Source organism: Dipteris shenzhenensis, chromosome 18 (genome assembly GCF_047967505.1).
Source record: "Dipteris shenzhenensis isolate YYH24624 ecotype China chromosome 18, Dip_SZ_1.0, whole genome shotgun sequence".
NCBI classification, from domain to species: domain Eukaryota; kingdom Viridiplantae; phylum Streptophyta; class Polypodiopsida; order Gleicheniales; family Dipteridaceae; genus Dipteris; species Dipteris shenzhenensis.
Window position 1 is genome coordinate 34,536,294 of NC_141613.1, and position 17,963 is coordinate 34,554,256.

At 42.4% G+C, this 17,963-nt stretch overlaps 1 protein-coding gene across 4 annotated transcripts in view; it reads right to left on the reverse strand.

The window, feature by feature from the left end:
* Positions 1 to 1,954: 1,954 nt before the first annotated feature.
* Positions 1,955 to 17,963, reverse strand: part of LOC147891152 (AIG2-like protein D) — a 49,619-nt gene continuing 33,610 nt past the window's right edge. The window contains exons 2-4 of one of the 4 annotated variants that reach the window (XM_087389952.1): positions 13,039 to 13,131; positions 11,876 to 11,986; positions 1,955 to 2,342 (exon numbers count right to left, since the gene is read on the reverse strand). In XM_087389952.1, coding sequence (XP_087246078.1) covers positions 2,262 to 2,342; positions 11,876 to 11,986; positions 13,039 to 13,131 — 285 coding nt within the window. In that variant the 3' untranslated portion in view covers positions 1,955 to 2,261. Of the gene's footprint in view, positions 2,343 to 3,623; positions 3,771 to 11,875; positions 11,987 to 13,038; positions 13,132 to 17,963 lie in introns of those variants that run through there. The other 3 variants (XM_087389950.1, XM_087389951.1, XM_087389953.1) reach the window with 3 other exon arrangements.

Sequence of the window (17,963 nt, forward strand, 5' to 3'; positions counted from 1 at the left end):
ATTTCAAAATATAATTTCAAACTGACTCATTACACTTCAAAATCTTACACAAAATGTAGACTTACAATGCGATGGTATTGTCGATTGATTGCTTGACGGAGGAAGGCGCATGTCCTTTCCCATGTAGATGTGTTGCACCTTTGCAAGCCATCCTTTCTTCCCAAGCTTGAACTTCATGATGTGGCCCTTCCATTCGTGCAAAAGATTACCTCTTTTGTTCTTAGGAAGCTTATGTGGACCCTTGGCAGGTCCTCTCATGACTATCCAATCATTCAAGCTGTAGGTACAAGGCACCCATTCACCCAGTCCATTTTTGCTCCTGTGGGACACAAAGTACATGTATGGTCTCCTCACCATGCTTGTACAGAGGTCACAACAGCAATAGTGAACTAGAAAGTCCAGCTTAGAGGGAGAGAGCAGCTCCGATAGAGGGAGAGAGAGGAAGAAGGTATAGAGGGTGCAACTGAAGGTTGAGAGAAGCTCCAAGAGGTGCTGTAGAAAGAGCAAAGGGGGATGAGCAACTACTCCAGGAGATGTTGTAGCTAGAAATGGAGGGAGAAAAAGCATAGGGGGATGAGCAGCCACTACAGGAGGTACTGTAGCTAGAAATGGAGGGAGAAAGAGCAGAGGGGAATGAGCAGCTGCTAATGTAACAGGTGCTGTAGCTACGAGTGGAGATAGAATGAGCAGCTACTACAAGAGATGCTGGAGAGGGAGAAACACAAAGGACCAAAGCAGGAGGGGACAAAGAAGATGCCAAATGAGTTCTCAACTTTAAAAAATGGAGGGAGAATGGAGCCGGACCAGAGAAAAGAAGGGAGCAGGCCTGTAACAAGCTGAGAGGGGAGAAAAATTCGCCCAGAAGGGCCCACCGCCTCTTGAATGACTTGTAGGTTTGTTTGGGGGAGGTGCATATGGGAGAAGGGTCAAGCATGGGTTGAGAGAGGGAAGGGGAAGGATGGTTTGAGTGATCCCCAGTGTAAGGAGTAGCCAATAGGGACTATTTGCAAGTCTGCCCACCCTCCATCTCAACATGGCATTGCTCCACAAAAAGGAGCACTCCCATTGATACACCTCAAATACCTCACTAATCCCTTGAAATTAGAAAACACTAATTGGGGACTCTTTGAAGACCCCAATTCTCCCCTAATGATCAAAGTTTGGGTACCTAGTTTAGATAGGAAAAATTAAAGGATTGTCCTATTTCATTTTCTTTCACATATGCATTTACATAAATGTCGAATGCTTTTTAAAAAATATATTGCTATAGGTATAGAGCTAAAAGCTCATATTTTGATCCCAATCCCTTTTATAAATATTTTGTTTCTTACCAAGAAACCAATGACTTATATACAAATTGAAAGTTCATTCTTTACCCATTAGACACTATAAAAGGTTGAGAGAGCTAACTACAATTTGATTAGTAAGTATGAAACAAATGAACAATAAATAAAAATTGTTTTCATTTAACGTTTTGGGTTTGATTGGAATACATCCTTGTGTTGGAAATTTTTATGGTGCCATGTGTCATTTTTCCACTTGAGCTTTCTACATTGATGCACAATAGATCAACCTTCTTGTACCTAATGCAAGTATACCTTCTTGTGTAGGTATCCATTAGAAGACAATTTTAACATAATAGATATTCCATTCCTAAATTATTATAAAAAATAAAAGGAATCTAATGGATATCATTTGGCAACTATTCCCAAGTTTCATCATAAGGTTCTTCATATGTTTGGGCATATTCGTTCACTATTTATCGTATAAAAAGGCAATCTCTCTTTTGTTATAACTTGAAATTTGCAATTGTGATGTTACATCCTTTTAAAAAAAATCTTTTGTACTTTTGAAATGTAAATTTATACCAATAATGGTTAAAGAAATAATGAGAAAATCATACATTTGCAAAAGGAAGGCACATGGGAGCTAGTAGAGTTGCTCACTAACAAGGAAGCAATAACAAACAAATAAGTGCTTAAAACCAAGGGTGTACGAATTTTGAATGAAACCATCTAGATTCTAATACATATTTATAACACTTCAAGCATTGGAAAAACTAGTGTCCTTGTACGTAGGTTGCCAGAGGTGGATTTTGGGTTCAAACTAGTCCTTGATAGTTCATCAGTAGGTACCACTAGTTTCATAAGCTATGATGGAGGTTCACAATAGATTTGACTAAAATAATAGCCTAAAATAAACATGAAGGAAACATTCCTCAATTTTCTTTGGATATGCAAATTTTATGTGCAAATATTTTTTCAAATGGGCCTTGATACTCCATTAGATGCGAAATTGGAGCACATTTGAGTGAATTCTGTCAAGTGCACCTTTCTCCATTCCTATCAGCCAACCAAAAAACTTTATTGCAATACAAAGGATAGATATAGCATCTCATCAATCCAACAAGCAATATCAAAATTGAGAAGGACAAACATAGCTGAGGACCATTCATGGTTGTACAAGTCTTTCGAAGCGTAGCATTAGAGACATGTTAAGTGCAAGCTTTGGCAGAATTTTATTTTTGAGAATTTGAGGTGCACATTAAGGTGCACATTAGGGGGGGGACCCGAACATCCATACTCAAGCATAAATAGTCATCAAGATCAAAGAAACCATGAGAGGATCTAATAAAAGCATGCATCTGCCATTGTTATCATACATAATAATATGTGATAATAGATTCGAGTAACTAAATAAGTGCATGCATCCTATGAAGTGTGACATGTGACAAATGGGGTAAAGGGAATGAAAGAGGGTTGAAAGAATGGGCTGAGAATGAAGGGGGAACTAAGAGAGGGGTGAGAGAATGAAAGAAGGCTAAGTGAGGATAAGTGACGGCAAGAGATGAGAGATGGCTAAGATTTAAAAAAAAACAATGAAAGTTTATGGGTCTATGAGACTACGAGGGATAAGAGAGGACAACGTGTTGAGAGAGAACTACGAGGGCAAGGGGGTGAGAGAGGGCTGAGAGAAGAGAGAGCTAGAGAGAGGACTAAGAGAGATTGAAGCTGCATGGAATGGCAAAAGGAAGGAATCACGGTAGTATAGGATAAGTCTTCAGGATAAGTCTTCAGGGGTTTTTTCCCAAGGTACTTATCGGACACTTCAAATCGTACCAAACATTCCAATAGGCTTTGAATGCTTATGGTAAGATGTGTTCTTCAATCAACTAGGGGACCATTCATGGGAAAACCAATAGACATAGACAAAGGACAGACTAGCTAATTTTCACATACATAAGATAGGCCTACTTGTATTCTTTTGGGGTTTATGTGGGTAACAAATAATAATCTCTCACTCCCTCTCTTACTCCTCTTTGTCTCTAGCACTTTAGCAAAGGAAGATGAAGACTTTGGTATGCATTCAATACTAGATGGTTTATTTTTCACAATATGTCCATATACCATCTCCCATCATAGTAGTACTCTCTAGATGCCTGTGGACACCCGACTCACCGAGAGGTCCACCAAAGACTCAGAGTTGATGTATAGCAAGTATACATTTAGCAAGCACTGGTCTCGCCATCACGACCACATGCTACTAAGATGTCATCCTACAAATATCAATTTCTCCATTTGATTAAGAACTAATTCTTTTAGACACTAGAACACCTACACATTCATGTCACACATGCACCATCGGCCAGTATCTCGAGCTCATCTCGTCGATCTTGGATTCAGGCGATTGCAAGATTCCAACCCTAAGGATCCATTGAGACTTTACGCAATATGTCACTCACAAGGGTGGGAACCCCCACACCCCTCCCTCTACAAAAGGAAAAAATAATTTCTATTGAAAGATTTACAAACAACAATTGTTTTCCATGACATTGAAAGATAGTCTTGGACATAACATGCAACAAAGTTATCTGGATAACTCCATTATATTTGAAAAATATGGTAGATTCTTCTAGATTCAAGGAGAACATGATGTGACCAACTATTCCCTTATTTGTTCAATGGAATTGGAATGAATTCTACAACAACAAGAATGTAAAGTATATCTCTATGAACTTACTTTTATTGGTGACTTTATTTATACTACGTGTGAAAAGAATTAATTTTCTATTGATGTTGTTAAAAAGCATCAATCTAGTAATTTAATAGTTGAATTTAAGATGTTTTTCCATTTGGTTTGCTTGATGGTTTACCGTCTAAGCAAGATGTAGTTCATAAGATAGACATAATTCTTAGATCTACCCTTATTTGTAAACTACCATGTAGACTTAGTCAAACAAAAGAACATGAGGTCAAGAGAGAAGGCAAATTCAACCAAGTAGTTCACCTTGGTCTTCGCCAATTTTACTCGTACATAAAAAAGATGGTACTATGCATTTATGCATAGATTACTAAGCCTTAAATAAAATCATAATAAAAAATAAGCCTCGCATTGATGAGCTCTTTGATCAATTGCAATGACCAAAATATTTTACTAAAATTGACTTAAGATTAGGATATCACCAAGTGTGAATTAGAGAAGAGGATTTCCCTAAGAATCTTCGCTGCATTGCAACCTACTTCTTGGGGCTCCAACTCATTGCCTATGGTTACGTCAAGGAAGTAGGTGCCAACAATCGATGCGGTGGGGTATAGAAAAATTGGATTCCTTGAAAATAGAGGTTACCTACAAACCATTCCTTATGCCAATAAAAGGTCTTCTTGGAACCCTCATACCTTGCTCCCAAACAGTTTACAACATGTAAATAATATCTAGCAAACGTTCCAAGAAATGATGCTGGCAACTATGTCTCAAACACTTTTCTCTACTAGACGATGGAATAGCATCCTAAATCTTCTTGCTTCCAATTCACTCCATCCACTACATGGGCAACGGAGACCATCTCTATAGAGAGATGGCGTACTTGTCCCTTTGTCATCCCACACATGAACAAGCATTGGATCCGCCATCCTCTCCATGCCCAAAGGTTGTCCATAGCCCAAACCAAAGCATGGTGTATACCTGGTGCAACACTTCCTATTCCAATCGGTGTCTTAGGGTGTCCAAGGGAGGCAGCTAGCTATGGACATCTACCAATGCATGCGATGTACAAGAAGAAAGGCATCTACATTGTCCTCGCAGACTGCTCCACTAGGGCAGGCCCAACCAATCACCCGGAATGTCCATCATCTTATCAACAAACATCAAGACACTCCGTGGCAAAGTTAAATAACTAGAAGGATCGAGCTAGGCTCCATTGCCCCTTTGACATCGTCCTTCCCTAATGTGTCATCATTGTAGTTCCAAAGCTGCCAAGTCCAAGCTAGCGAGCAAAGAAGGGGTAGGAAGGACTGTGGCAAATGCATAAGATGGAGTCATCAGGGGTAGGTCTATGTGGACAGCAAAGTAAGTGACAAGAAAAGGGGGGGACAAGAGAAGGAGGGAGGTTGGGTGATGAAGGAAGGATGATCCTAGGGCAGATCATATGGCCAAGGTTTTTATGGCATAGATCTTTAAGCACCATGGAATGCCAAAGTCCATTGTCAGTGACCGAGACCCCACAATGACCAGCCTATTCTGGAGAGCCTTATTTGATAATATGGAGGTAAATCTGCATTTTTCTTCTTCTTTCCATCCTCAAACAAATGGTCAAAGTGAAGTAGCAAATTCAATAGTGTTGGATCTATTAAAATGCTACGAGGCTGACCAAAAATTAGATTGGGAAAAGTACCTTCCATTAGTGCATATAATAATATTGTTCACAATTCCACAGGGAAAGCCCCATTTGAGGTCATTTATGAAAACGTGATTATGCCACCTATCTCGAGGACCAAAGACGAGATATTTGCAGCTGATCGATATGTCAGAGACCTCCAGACAGCTTTTAGACCAGGTTTAGATAGCCATAGAAAGGTCTCAAGAAAAGCATAAGAAGGTTGTAGATAAGCATAGGAGACAGCTAGATCTCCAGTGAGGGGATTAAATACTTTTAAAGTTCAAAAAAGCCAGCAAGCTTAAGGGCAAAGAAAAAGTGTATGCAAGTAAAGTTATCTCCCAAGTATTATGGCCCTTTCAGGGTTACAGATGAGATTAATAAGGTTGCATACAGATTGGTATGGCCACAGCATTGGAGGATTCACAATGCCTTTCATGTGAGTCTTATCAAGGACTCGAGCCTACAGAGCCAGTAACAGAAGATCCACCGGAAGTGGATGAGTTGGAGGATGTCCTTTAGCCAGAGTAGATTGTGTACCATATTGTACACAAAGGCCCTCAAGGCAAGGAATTTTACAAGTACCTTGTAAAATTCAAGAACTATTCGGCATTGGATGCCAAATAGATGGATGAAGACACGTTCTATGATCATCCACAGCTCTTAGATATTTACAAGGAAGCTTTTCAATTGAGGTCAACTAAATAAAAGCCAAGGGGATGTCACCAAGTTGTAAATACTCCAAGTCAAAGTTCCACTTGACCATTTATTTGCTCATAATTAAAGAGTTCTTCATTTATTTAATTATGTTCAAAGAGTTATCTTTTATCGGTCAAAGTATTGACTACAATCAAAGATATTTAACTCCAGTTAAGGAAGCCTACCTCCGATTTGGGAGACTTGGATTAGGCCAAGAGGATTAACTATGGTTAACCAGAGCATCAACGAGACTTGGCTTACGCAAAGAGGGTTAACCAAGATGTGCCTACTTTGACTTGGCCATAATTAAGGCACCTCGACTCTCAGTCAAAAGCCCCTTAACTATGATCCAGAGGGTTGACATTGGTCAACTGCAGAAATTGTTCTATGTTATGTGCACATGTTCGCTTGGTGGGAACGCTCATAGTAACTAGGATTAGTCCACAAATTTCTACTTTGCAAGCAAAGCACTAACGATTAATGGGTGCCATGGCTATGCATATTTGATTAAATATTGCAAGTACAAGAGAGCGGTTTAATACCCAAGCTCTATGAAGCCTAGCTAGCATTCAGGAGGTGTCCATGTGACCGAGGGCTAAGAAGATCCCAGAGTTTGCTTGGTGGGAATGCCCACAGTGACTAGGATTAGTCCACAAATTTCTACTTTGCAAGCAAAGCGCTAACGATTAATGGGTGCCATGGCTATGCGCATTTGATTAATTGTTGCAAGTACAAGAGAGTGGTTTAATACCCAAGCTATATGAAGCCTAGCTAGCATCCAGGAGGTGTCCATGAGACCAAGGGCTAAGAAGATCCCAGAGTTTGCCCTTTCATGGCATGTAACTAAAATTTAGTCTAGGATTATGACAAGTGGCATGTTGCCAAGAAAGAGAGCGGAGAGCTCTTTTATAAAAATCATTCACGATGGATTTTTATAAGCAGCCTGTGTGCTGAACTGAATTTTGTACTCAGAATTTTTGACAAGCAATAAAAACCTTCAGGGGGGTCCAGCTGACTATTGTCCTAGGCCCTAGTGTTGTGTCTGAGAGAGAAGAGAATAAAGAGACAGAGAGAGATATTGAGAGAGTAATTCTCAGAGAGGCTGAGAAACCTTTTTTTTGCAAAAAGTGTTACCAAAGATTCCAAGACTACGTATATGGGTAAGCATTATAAGTATCTTCTAGATTTTGTGGTGCATTCTTCCATATAAAGAAGATAAATGATATTGCAAGTTAATTGCAACTCCCCGGTAGAAACAAATTCCATCCAGTTTTTCACATAAGCCGGTGAAAAGAAATGCTTATGTGGGGGGACAGCTTTGTGTTAAGGAGGAGCTGGTTTGATGGCAAGATTTGACTACCTATGTTCATTAGAGCCTGAATTGGTTTTAATTCAAAAAGACCAACGCCCTCATAACAATCTCTGTCACGAATACTTGATCCACGAATTATTTAGTAAAGAAATAACATCACATCCCAAGCTAACCCTCGCTATCTTGGGTCAAGTATTTTACCTAGGTGTAATGGGTTTAGCCAAAGTGAATAACTCTTGAGGCTAAGGACCAAGGTTGATTGGCATCTAAGGGGAGGTTTAGGAATGTTATTAAAGCCTTGCTAAATATAGCCGTAGGGGCTAAGGTTAGTGTCCCAACCCTAATTATTGTGGTGGCTGGACTCTTGCCCGTTCAATTAGACTTCAGCACGACACTCTTCAAGGTGTGTCATGGTGGTATTGGATGCTATGGATTCCAATTGGATGCTCTAGCTCAAGAGGGTAACCCTAACCTTCAGGTTGGGGATGACTTTACGTTCTATGGGTCTATGGCTAGGACGTGAGCCTACGCCTGATCCTTTCATGGTCTAACAAATATGTGGACTCTTAGCTAGGGATCTACCAAGAGTGGTTTGTGTGCATGAGAACTTAATAGTGCCGGGAATCAGAAGTGATCAGGAACCTGGTACATGGTGACTTGTGCCCATATCATACATTGTGAAACCACAATACCATGGGAGGAAGACAAAGTGTGGGCCCAAGTACACGAGACTCTCCTCAATAAGGGCCTAGGTGGTCTCAGGTCACAAACCTAGAGAAGTAAGACTCCCCTCCCATAGATGGTGGCCTATTGGATGTGGTAACCCTTGAGCACTAACTTGCCCGCATGTAGGTGTGAAAGAAAGAAAGAAAGAAATTCTATTAACGTTCACTGGAAACCAAAAGGTCTATGGGACTGCAAGAAACCCTCTAGTACATCTGCTTTAGGGAGGGCACATGGCAGCTCCCAAAGAGTGCAAAAACCAATCCCAATTATTTAAAGTACCTACATGATATTCTGGAGAGTAAACAGCCATACATCAGTTTAAGACTGAGAGTCTTTTGCTTTTGATTTAAACTCTCTGATTAGTGCTACCCCTTCGCGGTAAACTGCCCATTTTCCATCCTTTCTGGCAGCCCTGAGTTTAGCTAATTCAGTTGCCTTAATCTTGAGGTGGGTTTGTGTAAGCTCCTCTGCTATCCATACTTTGGTGCCCTTCAGCTTGTAAGATTGTCGAAGAAGCTTGATCCGCATATCTTTTGACTTCAGTGTAAGGATTGCATGACCTCTATAGTGTAAAATAGAAGCTGGCCTGGAGTCGTCATCATCCTGCTCATCATCATTCACCCATTCGATGTTGGGTAAACTTGATTTGATCTTTGTCAATATTTCACTATATGTATCCTCCTCTTTGTACCAATCTTTTGGGAGCCCCCCTATTCTAATCTTCAGCACATTATCACATCTAGCTTCGTGTTCTTTAATCTCTGCTTGGATATCAGACTTAATTGCTTTGCTGTCCACTTCCACAAACACTTCCTTCCTAGCAGTTTGTACTTCAGTGTGAACAAGATCTTTGACTGTAGAGACTAGCTGCGGGGTAGGGGGGGAATCCTTACCAGATTTTACAGCCTCATCAATTACTGCCTGCTTACCAGGCCCTTCCAAGATGTGAAGTCGGGCCTTTACTTTTGCTAGCTCCACTCGTAGCTCTCTCATTGCCTGCTGCAGATAAAAAATCTGATCTTGTTGCCCGAGGATGGGCCGTTTTGAGCCTTCTTGTTGGTAATTCCGTGCGTATGGAGAGGGTGTCATGGTCACAACTGTAGAGTACCGAGTCCTGGTGGATGTTGAAGGAGTTGAGGGGGTTGAGGGGGACTTGGAGGAGAGGGTAGGCCAATCCACAGTTGGCTGTATGATGAACCCCCCTGGCTTAACCTAACCCCCCGGTTGGGTTGGGGGTTTAGCCCAACTCGGGGTTAGAGGGAATGTGAAGAGGAGGAAGGTAGGCTGGGCCATGCTTTGCTGGCCATATTTCCTGTTACCCCCTGGCTAAGCTAACCCCCTAGTTGGGCTGGGGGTTTAGCCCAGCTAGGAAAGGCTACGGGAGAAGGGGCGGAGAGGCTACGGGAGGGGGGGCAGAGAGCGAGAAGGGCGGAGAGGCTACGGGGAGGGGGCGGACAATGTGACCTAAGATTGCCTTGTTTTGGAGTTCCTTAGTGCTTGATGAACTTGTTCCTCCTCTAAGAAAAAGGAAATCCAGATGTAGTTGGAGCCACGGAAGCTGGCATGCGGTCTTCTCTAGCTAGAGTGCAAGGTCACTTCAAAAAAAACTTTTTGTAGTTAGCACTGATTGCGAAAGAACGGCATAAAGGTGGGAAAAGCGAGACTCAAGAATTCAAGGGGGAAGATGGGGCTCCTTACAGGCAGCTAAACGAGAGGACGGGAACAAGGAAAGAGGGAAGAAGAAGGGAAAAGGGGGGAAGGGAGACAGCCTTGAGAGGTAAATGGCAGTGAAAGGGGAGGGGAGGCCGAGGGGACAGAAGGGCACCGAAAAAGTGCCCGAAGGCAAATCTCAAGTCCACAAAGGCCAAAAGGGGGGCTGATGCTCAAAATGGGTAAAGAATTGCCAGAAGGCAGTTCATCAATCTACGAGGCTCAATGCCCACAAGGCCTAAGTAGCACATTGAGAAGGGGGGGAGGAAAGGAGTTAAGTCCGAGAGCAAGGGCATTTAGCAGAGGATCGAGGGTGGGGTGGAGAACCCTCAAAGTCCTAGTGCAACATAGTGCAAATCCTAGTAATCAATGACTCGACTCAAGTCTAAAAAACTTCGTCAAAAATGTAGTTGATATCTAGCTCCAATATCATAGGATGCATGCAGCTCACACATAAGATGTGAAAATGTCAAATGGCACTCCTCCCAAGGTGAATGCCTCGTGCTGGTGTGGGCATCGCGAGTATTGAAGATAATGACCTTGGTGTTAACAAGGTAACCTTCCTGTCTGGACTTTCACTAAATATATGCAAAGCTGCTAGGTGTCTTTGCAAGCCCTGTACTAGGTCTAAGATCAACACCGCATCTTTGGCATCAAGGTCTTCGTCAGTGTTGACTGTCTCCTGGGGAATAAAGTGAACCAATGTCAATGTTGAATCCCACCTCCTAGAGGATGAAGGGAGCCACTACTTCACAATCATGTTGCTACTCATCTCTTCTGACACATCTTATGTACTTACCTTTGACTCCTAGAAAGCTCCAGATGACATTGTCAACAATGCCAAGGCTCAAAGTTGTGAGATGAGGCAAGCTTCAGAAGCTAACTCAAAGGTCTTCTAGAAGTGGATAACGTATACTATTTTCACAATCCCTCACCATGATTGCAGATTACAATGTACTCAAACACCAAATAAGAGATCCCTCTAAGGTTTGCAATTGGCAAACTTTACTGCTACCCTCAATATCTTGTTCAGGAGACTGGCTAATTAAAACACGCGTTAGTATGCAATCAAGAAAGAGCCTCTCAAAAAAAGAAAAGGAGACCCTCTCATGCAGGAGACCGATCGTTTCTTGGATTTGCTACTATGCGAGCAGTTCCCTTCCCTTGCTCATAGATTGCCTCTTCATAAGGCACTAAAATTTGCTTCTCTGATTTTCCCACCTTCTATGTGCAGGCTTATGTGGCACCTATTCCTTTCATCAATAAGGGATCTTTTGAATAGAAGCCAAGTCATCTAGCCTTTTAGAAATAACTAACCATGCCAGTGACATATAATCGTCCTCCCTAGGCTTGAGCATCTAAGACACCATGCTTTGAACCTTTTAACAACTCTAATCATCCAAGCTACCCCAAGGCTGAACCAATGAACTAATCCAATAGTTCATCACTCACTTCCATACACGACACTCTAGGTTTTAGAACAGAAATATAAGGGCACCTCTCTGACAGTAAATATTGGACGTGTCACTTGTAAATAAAAATAAGTGGAAAGAGCAGAATGGAAGAGATTCTTAAACCTTAATAATCATTGTCTGCTGCCAAGTACCTTTTGGGGACCAAGTGGATGCCTATTTTACCGTAATTATCTTTAGGCCGAAAATCAATGCAATTTGCCTTCTAAAGAACAAAAACGAGCATGCAACAGTCTGAAATAAGCTCTCTAAAATGCATCACCAGACCCTGATAAACGCTATAACGCAAGCACAACCTCTTACCTCATAATCCCAATCACCAAATAGTTTTTCGTCATTCAAAGTAGCCCAAACATAGGCATAGGACTGCAGCTGACAACACTCCTCTTTTTCTGGTTTGTCTTTATGTCCATTCTGTGTGAGCAAAACAAACTTTTTTGATTAGGATAGTTATTTCAAACTTGATAATTTTCAATCTTTTGTAAAGCTTCAAACACCCAGATAAATATGGATACATAAGTTATCAGAATTGGGGGAAAAAGAATCACAAACCGACAAAAAAGTCCTTCATGGAATTCACTTGGTTGAAGTTGGCTGTCCTAAGATTTCCTCGTGCTAGTGCTTAGCTGGAAACCCTAATTATAAAGAGACAATCAGAACTACAAAGGATTTAGTTGGAGGAGGGACTTGAACACTAACGAGAAGTTAAGAATATGACGACCCTTGTGCAAGTCATGAATAGAGACAATGCTAGGCATAGCAGGATGATACTAGGGTGTAGCCCAATAAAACATAAATTCTGTACAAGCTGGAGGCCTGAGCCCTTGTGTATACAACTAGGATTACTGTACTGGAAAGAGGTAGATCCAGAGGCAACCCGAAGGTGAAGAGAAAGTAAAATCAACAATGCTATGTGTTCTACATGTGTTTGGAGGAAACGCCTCTACCATACAGGGTAAGACTCTTGCTTAGTAGGTTCCACACTTGAAGTGCATCTCAAAGGCTACCCTTGAGACTTGACCTGCTACCAACCCTCTTTTAGATGTGTTATTCTGAAGAGTGTGGAGGTGGTGGGGCGAGGGATGCTTTCTAAGTTGGGTATGGCTGGTTAGGAATGTCATAAAGTGTGTCCATGTAAGCCTTCCAAAGATTACGGTCCTTGATAGGACATGGTGACCTTTCCAGAAGCTTCATCCAAAATTATTTGCAATTGCTGCCAAACAAGACACTTAAGAGAACTTTTTCTCATTTGATCAAACCAACCTATTGTGATATTACTTTTTACATTACATCTACTTCCAAAGTGTGCTTCGCTTCTCCTCAAACTTTGAAACATCATTGTATAATACAGAAGTAATTGCAAGTGCCTGCATAGAACTAGATCACCTAGCATCATTAGATACTGCAGTTTTTGCCAAAACCAAAACTTATGTGACAATATCACATGTTAGTGTTGGAATAATTACCAGAAGTAAAGCTTCTACAGTTTGCCGAGTGTATTCCACATCTTCAAAGTCATCCAATGTTTGTAGCTCTTGATCAGTAATGTTAAATAGAACCTGCCATGACATAAAGATACAGATCATGATGATGGAGAAATTGAGGTTGTCACAACCAAATGAGCACAAGTACCACTTGAAGCTAAATTGTTAATCTTCACTCTAGGGGGGGGGTAAAGGATGTCATAATGAAACTTCATAATGGCCGAGCGAAGGATCACGAGGGACTATGCACTGAGTTCATTGCGTATGGGATCAACCTCCTAGTTTCAATCTTAGCAAAGCTCTTTAATGAAGCTGTTTGTTTGGGGTTTCCACGCACCTGGACCATTAACACTATCTCACCCATCCACAAGGCAAGGGATCCCATGAGCCCGGAGAACTACAGGACCATTATGATTAGTCATGTCATGTCCAAGAAATATGCATTAGTACTTGATTCCGAGGTCAGCAGATTTACGGAGTGTCAAGGACAGCAGCAGGACAGGCCAGATTCCGGCGTGATCATGGACCACATTCTCATGCTCAGATGTATCATCGAGGAGGCGAGGGCACGGAAGCAAAGGGTTTGTTGTTGCTTTGTGGATTTCCACAAGGCATTTGACACGGTTCTGAGAGTGCCTCATACAGCGCGTACGGGATTTGGGTTATGACCAGGAGATCATTTGGCCTGTCATGGCACTTTACCAGAGCGTTTCAGGCAAAGTCCGGGTAGAATCTGGGTGGACAGACGAGATCACGAGCACTATCAGGATCAAACAAGGGTGTCCATTATCACCTACCTTTTTGGCCTCTACATTGACGAGCTAGAGACAGTGATGTAGAAACAGGGGGGAGTAGGTTACTCTCTTGCGGGCACGCTGATCCGCATATTGCTTTACGCAAATGACATGGCTCTCTTGTCTTCCTCAACAGAGGGGCTCCAGAGACACCTTGACGCACTACAATCCTTTTGTGAGTCTCATGATTTAAAGGTCAACCTGGGTAAAACCAAGGTTATAATCTTCAATACATCTCGAGATGTCATGCGCCAGGAGCAGTTAAAATTTGATGGGTCACCTGTTGAGATAGTTTCGTCATACACTTATCTTGGGGTTGTCTTTTCCAGACCCATCTTCACTATGAGACCTGCGATGCAGGCACTCTTGAGCAGAGGATATGCTTCATTGGCCAGACTAGAGAGGTGGTGCTTCCACTCGCACTTTCACGATCCACGGACCAAGGGGTTGCTTTTTGACTCCCTGGTCCGTCCAACGGGAATGTACGGCAGCCCATATTGGGGGCCAGACTTGTCGGATACAGAGTGGGCCCATGTAGAGCGGCTACAGATTCTCATGTTATCACTGATGATTCGTGGTAAGCCATCTATTCCTCACCAAATCATTCAGGCTAAGTTTGGGTCACCCCCATTACAGCTAGATGTTGCATTTCAGGTCATCACTGTGAGAAGAGGGTGAGTGAGAGAGAGCAAGAGAGAGTGAGAGCTGGACGCTTGGAAGCTGAAAGCTTAGTTGCAATAGAAGAGTGTGAGAGTACAACACAATGAAAGAAAGATAAGGTTTTGTCCTAGTGACAAAACCTTAGTAGTCACTAACCATAGTTAGTGACCTAACTGCGGTTAGGGGGAAAAACCTCTTAAAGAGGAAAAAGTGCCCCTAACTAGCTTATTATATTACATTGGTCACTGCTGAATTATATCTATAATTCTAACACCCCCCTGCAGTGCTAATGTCATGTACAAGGCTGATCAATCACCAAACGGATATACGTTCAGGGCACTGCGAAATGCCTCAAACTTTTCACGTGGTAGTGCTTTGGTGAAAATATCTGCAACGTTGTCATGTGTGGACACAAAGATCATACTGATCTCTCCTGCATGCAACTTCTCTCTGACGTAGTGATAGTGAACCTCGATGTGTTTCGTGCGAGCATGAAACACTGGATTCTGTGCCACTGCAATGGCACTCTGACTATCAGTGAGAATTGGAGAGGGACCCTCCAAAGACAGATGAAGATCAGCAAATAGACGTCGCAGCTAGACACATTCAACTGTTGCTGTGAAAGTTGCCCTGTACTCAGCTTCACATGATGAGGTAGCCACTGTAGATTGTTTCTTGCTCAGCCATGAAATGCAAGATTTACCCAAAAAGAAACAATTGCCACTAGTGGACTGCCTAGTGTCATAATCACCAGCCCAATCTGAATCACTGTAGGCATGCATCTACAAGTCACCCCCCCTGGGAAATAGCAAGCCAAAAGACTTTGTGCCCTGCAAATAACGGAAGATGCGCTTAACTGCCTGCCAATGCATAGTTTTTGGGCTGTGCATGTGCCTGCTCACCTGAGATACTGCAAACTGAATATCAGGTCTAGTGTTGCAGAGATATATGAGGCATCCAACAGCCTAACTGTAAAGTGTGGCATCAACTGCTTCTCCTGCATCATGCATTGTGAGTTTCAGCCCCGGCTCCATAGGAGTTGCTATGGGCTTACACTCTTGCATGTTAAATCTGTCCGAGAGTTTCTGAACATACTTGGACTGAGACATAACAATGCCACGTCTCTCATGAGAGAACTGGATCCGAGACATCCAACAGCCTGCTAGTAAAGAGTGATATCACATGGTGGGCTCCCATCATGAGCTGAAAATTTAAAGCCAGGGTCCACTGGAGTAGAGATTGGCTTGCAATCCTCAAACTGAAAAACCAAGGAGCTGTCCAATATACTTGGACTGTGACATCATGATACCCCCCTCAACATGAGCAAACTAAATGCCCAAATAATAGTGCAGCTGTCCCATGTTTGACATTTCAAAAGCTTGTTGCAAATCAACCTTGAAAGCTGCAATATGCTGAGTATCAGGGCCAGTGATCAGCATGTCATCCACATATAAAATCAGCACTAAAAAATCAAAACCACCCCCACGGACATAAAGAGTGGACTCTGTGTGGCTATTCTGAAAACCAAGGGACAGTAAGTGTGCATGAATTTTCGCATACCATGCCCGAGGTGCCTGCTTGAAACCATAAAGGGCTTTTCTCAGCCGGCATATCTTCTTTTCAGATCCAACAACCTCAAAGCCAGGAGGTTGTGTCACATAGACTTCTCCCTGCAGATCCCCATGAAGAAAGGCAGACTTGATGGCAAGCTGGTGCACTTGCCAATGGTGATGGGCTGCAATGGCAATAACACATCTAATAGTAGTAATTCTGGAAGTGGGAGCAAAGGTCTCCTCAAAGTCAATGCCTTGTTGAGCATAACCTTTTGCAACAAGACGGGCTTTGTGTCGATCTATGCTACCATCAGACTTCCTTTTTAACTTGTAGACCCACCGGGTACCAATGGCATGATTGCTGGAAGGGAGATCTACTAATTCCCATGTGTCATTTTTGGCAATAGATTGTAGCTCAGACTTCCTTTTTAACTTGTAGACCCACCAGGTACCAATGGCATGATTGCCGAAAGGGAGATCTACTAATTCCCATGTGTCATTTTTGGCAATAGATTGTAGCTCAGCTCTCATTGCATCCATCCACTCTTTGCTGTCAAAAGCATCTTTATGGTGCAAAGGCTCTTCATTGCAAGCTGTAGCAAGGAGTGCAAACTCAAGAAAGTGACCATGCATCTGTCTATTCCCTGATCTTGTCTGGGCAGCAAGAGGTTGATCTTGTTTGCTGTCCCTCAATGTGTCAAGAAGCCATCTGGGAACTTGCCTTTGCTATCTATTGACACCTCTTTCTTCAATCACTGCATCATGAATAGTGGGATCGAGGCTCATGTTGTTGGTCAAAGACTCCCTCTGAGGGAAGCCGAGGTAACCAACAGTCAAAGGCATCAAACATGTCAACTTCTGGCTTAGCTTTGCAGTCCACAAGAGGAGAAGCCAAATGTTCAGCAAAGATTACATCTCTACTGACAATAATCTTCTCAGTATTTGGTTGGTATAACCAATACCCTCTGCTCTCCTGGCTGTAACCAATAAATATGCATTTGATTGCCTTGTCATCAAGCTTATGTCTCAGCTGAGATGGTACATGAACATATGCAAGAGACCCAAAAACTCTCATGTGTGAAAGTGAAGGCTTCCTGCCTTTCCATGCTTCATAAGATGTAACAGTCCTCAATGCCCTTGTTGGCACACATCACTGCATCAAGCCAAAATTTATTGGACAAGGACTTGGCCTTAAGCATGCATCTGGCCATCTCCATAGTGGACATGTTCTTCCTTTCAGAAACAGGGTTATGCTGAGGAGTGTAAGGAGTAGTGCATGAGTGAACAATGCCCCGTGAAGACAAAAATGCATCAAACTCCTTTGACATATACTCTCCCGCCCTATTTGTGTTGAGGGTGACAAGCTTGCATCTTGATTCATTCTCAACCATATTCAGCTACCTCTGAAAGCATGAGAACACTTCAGATTTGGCTTTTAAAGCATATACCCAACAATATCTTGTGAAGTCATCAATGAGAGTCATGAAATATTTGTACCCCCCAATGGCATTTGTCCTCATTGCGCCACAGACATCACTGTGCACTAGCTGCAATTTCCTTTGTGAGAATTTTGGACAATTCTTTTGAAAAGGAAACCGATGCATCTTACCCAAAAGACAACCCTCACACACATGGGACTCATTTGCCATGCCTTGTGAATGTAACTTGGCAAGAGCTCTGTAATTGAGATGACCCATTCTCTCATGCCAAAGATGAGTTTCAGCTGCTGTGAAGCAAATGCATGATCAGGAATAGTAGCTTGCCTATTAGCACGACTTTGCTCTTCCTGCAAAAGCAAAGTGACTAGCTGATCAAAAGAGTAGTGGTCTGGATTACCCATGGCCACTAATCGAAGTGTTGTAGCAAACCCTCGATATGTATCAAGCAGCCCATTCAATGT